General features: G+C 41.3%; 2 protein-coding genes across 5 annotated transcripts in view; one reads left to right on the top strand and one right to left on the bottom strand.

Annotated features, from left to right (window-relative positions):
* The window catches only part of zgc:161973 (F-box protein), a 37,983-nt gene extending 31,574 nt beyond the window's left edge, over nucleotides 1-6,409 (top strand). Inside the window, exons 1-10 of one of the 4 annotated variants that reach the window (XM_026362536.1) lie at nucleotides 244-425; nucleotides 554-637; nucleotides 1,864-1,968; nucleotides 2,176-2,409; nucleotides 3,208-3,408; nucleotides 3,492-3,615; nucleotides 4,076-4,158; nucleotides 4,403-4,548; nucleotides 4,866-4,990; nucleotides 5,714-6,409. In XM_026362536.1, coding sequence (XP_026218321.1) covers nucleotides 253-425; nucleotides 554-637; nucleotides 1,864-1,968; nucleotides 2,176-2,409; nucleotides 3,208-3,408; nucleotides 3,492-3,615; nucleotides 4,076-4,158; nucleotides 4,403-4,548; nucleotides 4,866-4,990; nucleotides 5,714-6,007 — 1,569 coding nt within the window. In that variant the 5' untranslated portion in view covers nucleotides 244-252 and the 3' untranslated portion in view covers nucleotides 6,008-6,409. Of the gene's footprint in view, nucleotides 1-243; nucleotides 450-553; nucleotides 638-1,863; nucleotides 1,969-2,175; nucleotides 2,410-3,207; nucleotides 3,409-3,491; nucleotides 3,616-4,075; nucleotides 4,159-4,402; nucleotides 4,549-4,865; nucleotides 4,991-5,713 lie in introns of those variants that run through there. The other 3 variants (XM_026362535.1, XM_026362537.1, XM_026362538.1) reach the window with 3 other exon arrangements.
* A 319-nt stretch (nucleotides 6,410-6,728) lies between these two features.
* Nucleotides 6,729-9,284, bottom strand: LOC113163193 (pyrin-like). The gene is made up of 3 exons (XM_026361575.1): nucleotides 9,161-9,284; nucleotides 8,299-8,575; nucleotides 6,729-8,216 (listed from the first exon to the last, which is right to left on the bottom strand). Exons 2-3 carry the CDS (start codon nucleotides 8,564-8,566, stop codon nucleotides 7,120-7,122), a joined length of 1,365 nt encoding a protein of 454 aa, XP_026217360.1. The 5' UTR covers nucleotides 8,567-8,575; nucleotides 9,161-9,284; the 3' UTR covers nucleotides 6,729-7,119.
* Nucleotides 9,285-10,294: the final 1,010 nt, after the last annotated feature.

The raw sequence follows: 10,294 nt of genomic DNA, 5'->3' as shown, positions 1-10,294 counted from the left end.
GTTCAGGCCAGTATCACTGCTGTCCTCACACCCACAAATACTATGGCATTTTAAAACAAATGGTTAATAATTTAATCGTTAAATAAGAATCGTTCAAAGGATAAAACGTCCGTAATTGAGACTGAACTCGTCTGACACCTGGTGGTTTGTCTGCGCATTCAACCACCCAGCGTGACCTTTATTGTGAAAAGAGACGCTGACCGGAAGTCATGTCCTTCCAGTGACGGGCGGTAAAGACGAACCGGGTCCGTCATGGCGGCGGGACGGGGGCAGTTCTTTAGGAGTTTGTTGGAGGGTTTGGAGCGGCAGCCCGCTCATCCTCCCCCGGTTAGACGACAGCCCGGTCGTGGTAGAGGACAGAGGGCTGTAAATCGAGGAGAAACGGGCAGCAAAAGAAGGACGAGGCGGGCAACGTTAGCACCGAGGTTGGACAGAAGTGACGAGCACAGGTGTGCTACACCTGGAACATTAGCCTAACGCTACACCTGCTAACGGCTCTCTAAACGTTTTACACTCATTTAATTTGACCGGGGCCTCTTTATTTGTGTGTCAGCCGCCAAGAACCAAGAACGCAGAACAAGAAAAGAGATGTTTCCAAAACTGAAGCGTGTTTTTGTGGAGAGAACGTTTTAGAAAGGTGAGTTAGGGTTAGCTAACGACGTCACCGGGTTTCACCTGCTTCAGTGTGTGACCCGGTGTGTGACCCGGTGTGTGACCCGGTGTGTGACCCGGTGTGTGACCCGGTGTGTGACCCGGTGTGTGACCCGGTGTGTGACCCGGTGTGTGACCCGGTGTGTGACCCGGTGTGTGACCCGGTGTGTGACCCGGTGTGTGACCCGGTGTGAGACCCGGTGTGTGACCCGGTGTGAGACCCGGTGTGTGACCCGGTGTGTGACCCGTTGTGTGACCCGTTGTGAGACCCGGTGTGTGACCCGGTGTGTGACCCGGTGTGTGACCCGGTGTGTGACCCGTTGTGTGACCCGGTGTGTGACCCGGTGTGAGACCCGGTGTGAGACCCGGTGTGTGACCCGGTGTGTGACCCGTTGTGTGACCCGTTGTGAGACCCGTTGTGAGACCCGGTGTGTGACCCGTTGTGTGACCCGTTGTGTGACCCGTTGTGAGACCCGGTGTGTGACCCGGTGTGAGTCGTATAAACTCTCCTCACCTGCTGGATATTAAGATATGAACAATGAAAACGTTTTTAGTGACGTCACTTGTTTGCTAATACGTCATAAAATGAAGTAAAGAAAATGTAATAATAAAATAAAAATAAAACATGCAGGAAATGTCAAAGAAAGTTTACCATGAAAAATAGTAATTAATGATTTAATTTGATAATTTTAAATGTAATATTATCTACGTTAAATTTGTTTAAACACATTTTTGCTTATGGGATGGAAACGTGGCAAACATTTACCATTACCTCCAAAGATTTTCTTGCAACTTTATTGTAACCTACAATATTACTATTTGAGAAAACTGTTTACTGTCAGTTTATCAGAGGTCTGTGAATCCATGGGTGATAGTGATAGATTCAACACACAGTGTTTCATGAGACCACAGATCCAGTCTTGTTTCATTGATCTGTCTCCTGGTTTGCTAACAGTTGACTTCCTGTTGACATTTAGACACCAGAAGTTTAGTGTTGCTGTCACTTGGTTTGGTTGGTTTGAGCAATGACTGTTTATCAGCTTAGAAATATTGTGTTTGTTGGTATTTGTTATTAATGTAAAGATGAGATCACCTTTCATGACCAGTTTATGCAAATATAAAATGTAAATTGATGCTAAATGCTAAACCACAGGTGAAATAAAAATGCCGGTGTCAGTTCTTTGTAATAATGCTTTGTTCCCTCTTCTTCAGGCTGCCATCTGAGATTCTGATTAAGATTCTCTCGTACCTTGACGCCTCTTCGCTGTTCTGTATCAGCCACGTCAGCAAACTCTTCCACCAGCTAGCCAATGATGAGTAAGTCTGACAGTGAACACATTTCCTACAATTTGAGAATTTCTATTGTGAAGCACGCAGTCTGCAGTGTTTTCTAAATTAAAGTTGGTTGTGCTACGTTTTAGTTTTGTATCAACGCATCAGACCAAGATATTCTGAATAAAACAAAAACAATAATTTGACAAAAGGACTTAACTACACAATATGTCATACTTTTTTTTATTCCAGTGTCATGTGGCAAAAGATTTACATGTCCGAGTATGGGAGTCAAACATGGAAGCCAAAGCTGGATGATGCTGCGGCGAAGGAGGATCCAGTAGAGGTGGAGGATTGGTCAGCCGGCCACTGGAAGAAAATGTACTTCAGAGCTGTGGCTGGACAGGAAGTGAACAAGTGGAGGAGAGAGCTGAGGGACATCAGCCCCTACACCGGGCTACCCAGGCAGACTGAGAGGGTCCTCAGGTGTGATGAACACTTTAATACACAGTGAAAATGCAAGACATAGCCTGGGTGTGTCACTAACAAGGGCTGGAAGACAAAATGATCACTAATTATAGGGAAAAAAATCTGTTAATTATAACCAGTTCATTATTGTAAAATATACAGGTAATTTTAGAGGATAACTTAGTTTTTCTTCCTTCATATAAGTTTATTTTTCGTTTGACAAGACTCAAGATCAGATGAAAATGCTCCATGATAGATGGTCTAACACTTGTGTATTGAGGTTTGAATGCTGAAAAACTGCTGCAAGCCTCCCAACCCTGCCCTGCCCAAACACATAATCAAAATTTGTTCAATTCAAAGTAAAATTAGTAAAACACATCTCCGCTTTCTTTGACAATTAAACTGTAAACCGAGATTTTTTGTTTAAAATAAAAGTGTTATAGGGATGTCACCATGTACCACAGAATATGAATATAATAATGTAATGAATATAAATTGCAGTGGAGCCCTGAGCTTCTATAGAGTTTACCCGTGTGTTCAGCAGGGAGATTAACTGGATGTTAGGTGTAATGTCTGGATCTGATTCTCCAGACATTGTCTAGAGTGCACATGGGAAAACAAGTTTATGATTAGTATTTTGCTATTTCTAAATTCATTTTCACTTTCAGTTGTTTATATCTTAAAGACAGATTGTCTTGTTTAAAATAGACTTTTCAAGTCTCTTATTTAAAAGAAAACAGTGGAGAACCTAGAAAAACATCTGCAAAACATAAATCATATAATTTCTTTTCCAACTATTTTTGGTGTTTGTTTCAGGAGCCTGAACGTGAGCTGGGAGCTGACGGTGTGTGATTGCCGGGGACAGAAGAGCACACTGGAGCCGAGCCGAACATACTTCTTTGAATCCTCGGTGATCGTCCGCTGGAACGGAGGCACCTTCCCCAACTACCATCACATCCACAACATTCAGCTGCATGGAGTCAGAAAGGAGACGCTGAAGACCCCCGAAGACAAGAAGTAAGAGGTTTTGTCCACCTCCTTTAATACCCTTCCCCCCATCCACCACACATTCACCTGACCTCCTTCCTCTTCTCCATCAGACCTGGCTGGCGCTCTCTAATTTTAAAGCGGGATCTGAAGACTCATCCCGGACGATTCATTGGCAAAGACAGGCTGATCAAACTGATGCATCTGCAGCCAGGTGTCATCATCGGCATCTGGAGGGTAAATGATCGACATGCTGCTGCTTCTGTCTTTGGATGGGAAGTTCCCAATCTGTACTAGAATTTTAAATAAAGGTCTGTTTGTTTACTTGTTCACCATTTTCATTTTAGAATGTTAATTAAAATAGCACTAAGTGGTAGAGGCAACTGTAACAAATGGCTTCGTATTGTTGAGGGGGTGGAACATCAGCAGAACTTATCACGAGACTCACGTCTGTACGTGCTAAAAATCCAGTCCTGTTTTTTTAAAGATTTACTTGGTATGCAGACAGTTTTGGTGTTTTTTCCATGAAGAAAAACACAGTTTTAGTGAACCAGAGACAAAGAGATGGCAAACTCTAAAGCAGCAAGATTAACTATTATTTACACCTAGGCTTTGGTTACTGTCATGTTAGAATGTCTTCAGTTTTATGATCTAGAGAGAACAAAAATGAGGATGTTTAGTTTTTTTGTGTGTGTAGGGTCAGAGCAGTGTGGCCTTCATCGTGGCTACCCTGCACTTCCACAAGCTGGTTGAAAAGAGTCTGCTGGGATCTTCAGTTTGGTAAGTTGCTGCTGTTTAACTGTCACACTGAGAAATGTATTGAAGAACATCATGTATTGAACAGGAACAAAAAGTTTATAAAGACTAATGTGTGATCACTGAGAATTGAAACATTTGTCAAAAAGTTAGATTTAAAGAATTAGGTGTTAAAATGTCGTTCCTGGACAGGTTGTGACCTCTGAGGAGTCATTGTCGTTGTAGATGTGTTACCTCAGGTTTTCATTCTGTTTGTCCCCTCCTGCAGCCCGTACTCTGAGACTGTGGACCGACCACCCGTCGATTACTCTGACCCTGAGTTTGGTCTTCACAGCTACACTCTGCACTTTGTCCTGCACAACCCGGGGACAGAGATCATGTCGGGGCGGTTCCATGATCTCTCCTGTTGGCTGGGTAACCTGATTACAACATGCAGTTTGTGGATTAACATGTAATCTGTAGTAGAAAACGAGCACCAACCAAATGTGTGAATAAAGTGGAGAATTTTCATATATTGGCTTCCACATCCAGATATGACTGACCGATTTCTGATAAATGTATCCTCCATATTCTTCATTAAAAATGTCAGTTTTTCCAAGTTTTATGTGTAATTTAGGGGATCTTTAATTGTTTTAAAGTGAATTGACATTTAGATTTATGTCACAATACAAGAATGAATAATACATATAATCAAAATACAAATCAAAAGTTTGTAAACCGTTTGTGTTTAGTTCAGATCCAGCGAGGACTGGTGGAGCTGAGGGTCATCGACAGGACCAACTTGTCCCAGCACAGATCGCTGTCTGGAAATGTCAAGCTGCCGTGGTGGAGTGAGGAGCTGGAGGGCTCAGTAGAGGTACGTCTGCTTGACCAACTGTCTACTACAGCAGTGCTGAAGGGTTTGGTTTGCCCTGAATTGTTTTCTCAGAAGAATATATATTTGAATAGCAACTTAAATGAGTAGTTTGATCCATTTGCAACACATATTTAACAAAGAACAACCCAAAAACCCCTCAACTCCCTCATCCACTTTCTGTTTGTTGCTTTCTGCAAAATTAAGATTCCTGCCTGATTCATGTTTTTAATTTATAGTTAATAGTGTAGAGGCAGACTGAAACTATGGGGAGAGGAGGGGGTGGTTTGGAAGAAACTGCAGGACGGTACAGTTATGTGGGTGTTAGATCATCATCACAAGTGTAATATTTCTGAAACTACTTTCAGTTGCTTTCAGTCTTCACATATCTTGCGTGTTTCACTTCCACGCTAACTACTATTGTACTGTTCTGTACTTCTTGGAGTACAGAATTACTGGAAACAGCTTCACTGCACATTAGGATCTAAATCACCCTAAATCCCCTGATGTGTGATGAAGAAGCAACTAAGATATTATTCTTTGAGCTTGTATCTATTTTAAGTGATGTCTCTGTCATCTAACTGCATTAAAATGAGTAAGACAACATCATGAACAGGGCAGTATGCTGATGCTGTGATAAATAAGTTCCTCTGTGGCTCAGCTGTTGGGGGAGGGGTTACATCCCTTTTATGTTGAGGTCTGAAGGTTCTTTCTTACGCCGCGTAGAACTGCTGCATCATGACGTTGACTCTGCTGGACGACTTCCAGAAACCCTTCTGGTGTGTCAGCTCACCCATTTCCATCACGATGGCAAAGCAGCCGCTGTCCTTCCATTACAGCGGTGAGCACTATTTGATGAGGTACCACAGCCCAGATGGTCAGGTGAAGATGACGCTGGTGTGGTTGGAGGAGCAGAAGCAGTTCTTTCTCATCAGCCTCACTCTTTACATTTCTGTTTTAAAAGTCAGCAACCATTTTGGCAGAGAGTACTGGAGAGGAGCTGGATCAGTCAGATTTTAGTTTGAGTTTTACTGTTCTTATGCAGTGACTTTGAGTTTTTATATAATTTCATTTAAAAAACCGTAAAACTCCATGTTTAGTCTGGGGTTTGGGCTGTTCTTTTAGTAGACAGATCAAAAACGTTTTATTTTGGAAGAGCCTCTAGAATTGATTATTTATATAATTTGTAATGGAGGCAGTGTGTCGCTGCTGTTTTTATGTATTACTCTGGTTGAATAAAAGTCTAGTACAGAATGTAATATGCAAACAAACGTTGGCAATTTAAGAGATTTGATGCTGAAAATGCAAAGAAAAAAAACTCTAAATATGAAGTCTTTTATTTTAAGAAAATCTTCAGTTTCATCAGTGATAATTCTGTAAAAGTTGAACATGGTGTTTATTTACTGTGTTCAGAAATAAACATTTGGCCAAAAGTTTGATTTCTGATATTTTGATTCTTTGATACCTGAACACAACATTTTAACAGTTCTATTGCATTTTGGTAATGTAATGTAATGTAATGTAATGTAATGTAATGTAATGCACTCTGTACCTGGAGGTTTCTTCCGCTAAAGGGAGTTTTTCCTCTCCAGTTTTATATACAATGCTAAATCGTTGTATATGTTCTTTATAGAATTCCATTGAAGATCTCAAACTTCTTCTGTAAACTGATATTTAGCAGAGTTTTTCAGTTTTTTATCTTTAAAAAAAAAAACCTTTAAAAATTAGACATGTTCTATTATCTAAAATCTAAATGTATCACTCCACTGAAAGACAAACAATAGATAATACAATAGATTATACTAACGTGTGGTTTTCTCTCGAGGAGAGAAGTGGTTCAGTTCACGGCCTGGACTCACTCAGCTAGACGTCCTGATGAAGAAAGAGCAGTGGGCTTTCTCCTCACACTACTTGTTGTTTGAATTTACTCTGATGACTTTTGGCAATTGGAGAAAATACACCTGAATTTATTTAGTTGTTCCTTTTCCATGTCAGTGCATCACTAACATTAATACAGACCACAAAAAGGACTCCACAAGCTTCATACTAGCACAAATCTAAAACTCCATTTATTCACAGTCACCACGTGGCATCACCTGTTCATAAAACATGACACTACCTGTTGATCAGATCTAATCAGTGTAATTAACCGAAGAGATGGTCAGAGGAGTGCGGTTTCCACCACGATGAAGACTGGGACTGAAGAATGGGTAGAGTTTCCCATTGAAGGAACAGTGACTAAAGCAGTGGAGAAGTTCTGCAGAATCTACGTCATAAAAAGAGACTGAACCGCTGTTATAATCCACGAACACACCGACCTTCTCTGGTGGATGTTTGACCCTGAGTTGCACAGCAGACGCTCTGTACTTATCTCCATTCCTTAAACATATGGTCCAGTAGCCGTTCTCAGGCTTTGCTGTGATCGATCCCTTTCTGTTGATGGATTCTCTGACGACGCCCAAGTCCCAGGAAGTATTCCCTCCAACCTGAACCTCGTAGTAAAATCTTCCTGAAGAGATGCTTTGCTTTCCCAGGACGTTGATGGTGGGATCAAATCTTTCTGGTTTATCGGGGAGATTTAGTTTTTCATCCCCAAAGTAAACTTGTTTTGCATCATCGGATAAAACCAGATAAGGATTTGCTGAGTCAGGATCTAGAGTCACATCCACGGCAAACTGCTGGACCCTGTTCAATTTGGCTTTAGCAAGCAGCTTCTCAGTTTCCTTGCTGAGTTCCCCCTTCAGCTGATTCACAGCCGTCCCCACAAACCGCCCATATGATGGTGGTGCGATGCTGACGTCTGTCCAGTTCTTGGTGGGTGGAGCAGCTTTCAGGAGTGAGCAGCTTTGGAGGAATTCATGGTGGTCTTCGATGTGTGAGAGCTGCTCCACCTCAGTGCTTCTCTCTGTCAGCTCAGAGATTTCCTTTTCCAGCTCTTGGATGAATCCTTCAGCCTGTTTCTGTGTTGCTTCTTGCTTTTCTTTAGTTGCGTTGTTAAGATCAGCCAGAATTCTCTTGACAGACTCGAGCAACAAGGTAAAAACCTGCTCGTTGTCTTGGATCTGTCTGTTTGCAGATTTTTTGCTGAGCTCGGCCGAGTCTTTGATTTCCCAGATCTTCGTTTGTCTCTCCTGAATCTTCATCTTAATTTGAGTCCTTGTTTCTTCCAGCTCTGCCTTCTTTTTATTATATTCCCATTTGAGAAGAACAGCATCACGGGTCTTTAGGTCTAAAACAAAGCAGAGCAGGAACGCACAAATTTTGGTCACTGTGTTTTTGCCATTTAATATTTTTATCCTTTATCACCTTACCTTTCTGTCTGGACAAACATTGCGCCAGATCATTCCTGCCGATCTTCTCTAAAATCGTTATAGTTATCTCCACAGTGTCACGGCAGCCGTATTTTTGCACCATCAGATCCACAGTGTCTTGCCTGTCTGCCCTTTCCAGTCGAGCCTCTGCGATGGCTGAGAAGCCTTCTATGATGTCATTTTGCTTCAGAAACCACTGGAAATTCTTGAAATGTTCATTTCTCAAGTTTTCTAGAACGTTCCATAGCACCTCTTTATGGTTTGACATTGTGGTTCCCTGGAAAATAAAGAACTTTTTAACTGCTCATGCTTAAACGGCAATTAAATAAGTGTGGCCACAGCATAGGTGGAAAGAGTTGGTGTGGTTCTGACATATTGAGCCTTATATTGATAGATTAATAAGCAGACAACATATATGTATGGTGGATGGTTTCTAAAGCAGTTCAGATACAACTACAATCCAAACATATGTAGGCAGAGTAGGTTGAAATGGGGGTCGGTTAGTCATTCCTGCCCATCCTGTAGCTGGCAAGTTTAAGTCTTTAAGTAAATATAACCGTCATCAAGGTGGTTTGTGGAGGTTGGTGAGGTTTGGTGACCCGAAGGCACTTTTGAAGATGTTTTGTATCTCGTCTGAAAAACTGAAACCATCTGTGGGTCATTGCCAAGACCTCCCACCACCTGCATCGTGAGGTCGTTGGTGAGTATGTAAAATGCCGATCAGACCCAGTAACGATCCACAGATGGTTCCAGCGATCCATAAAGTTAGTTCCTAGTCAGATATTAACTGACACTGGACTGGATCATTTATCATTATCAGTGCTGAGTGATACGAGACGATTGGTAGAATTAAAAGACTCACCAGTGTCGGTTGATCTCGTGTTTGGGCTCTGATCACTGTATCTGTTGGGCAACACGTGGTGAGAAGGAAAAGTGTATAAAAAAGGGGCAGGGCGTTATGAAATGGTTTCTTGATGTGTTGTAGTTTTCACCAGGTGCCACTAGATGGTAATAAAGACATATTTCACTGACTGTCGCTCTAGTAACTGTGCTGCTGTTTGAACTACTCGGGCTTCACTGCAGCTGTTGTTGTTTTAATGAATGTTTTCTAATGTGAGAACGTCTTTCCACATATTTATGGGTGTTATCAAAATGCATTTTACACTGTACTTACAGTATTAACGGATTAATGACTTTACACATGTTGTCTACTTTAAGCTAATGTCATCAGAGGTGGTGTCAGGACACAGACTGACTACTGATATAGGTCATCTAATTCTCATTTTTGAATTTCTGTTAATTGTGTCAAAGTAAATAAATAAATAAAGTTAAACTTGAAAATGACTTCTTTGCCAGTCTGTTTTCTATAAGTTAGATGCTACGTGCATCAAAAATAGCCATGACTTTTTTTTGTGTTGTGGAAGAATGAAGCACAACAGCAGTTTATTTCACAGGTCTGTAAAATCTCAAGTCTATATATATGTAATTATGATATACATGTATGGTTTCGGTCTTGCGTAATAGTTTTCAGTACTCAGGAGTACATAGTAGCATGTTAGTTTCTCATGCAGTGCTGCCTGAGGGTTCACGTCTCATACGTTCAACAGTAGTTTGAAGTCCCTGAATCCTTTCACAGTATGTGTGTTAAAGAAGTTTGTATTTCCACTTCTTTTAAAAGTTGGTACTTTATCACTGTAGCAGCTAATCCTTTAGGCTTTTCCTTAAATTCGTTTATTTAGTTGGATTTTATTGAATTCTAACTACAGTATCATTAACAAGCAAAAGGGAAACGCACAGGTTTCAGCTACACCTTCATCAGTGTGTATTAGTCCTTCAGTTTTGTGGTTTAATCCCCCCTCTTTGTTTGTTGACTTTGGTTTCACACACCCTGAACCCCCTGTTTTGGCCTCTAGTTGAGTGTGATGTCTTGTTTTTACACCTCTATCCTATAATTAGTACCAAATAGGCCTTTCTTGAAAACTCGCTGTGAACCGAC

Source organism: Anabas testudineus, chromosome 23, assembly GCF_900324465.2.
Source record: "Anabas testudineus chromosome 23, fAnaTes1.2, whole genome shotgun sequence".
NCBI classification, from domain to species: Eukaryota; Metazoa; Chordata; class Actinopteri; order Anabantiformes; family Anabantidae; genus Anabas; species Anabas testudineus.
This window is presented reverse-complemented; position numbering and strand designations above follow the sequence as displayed.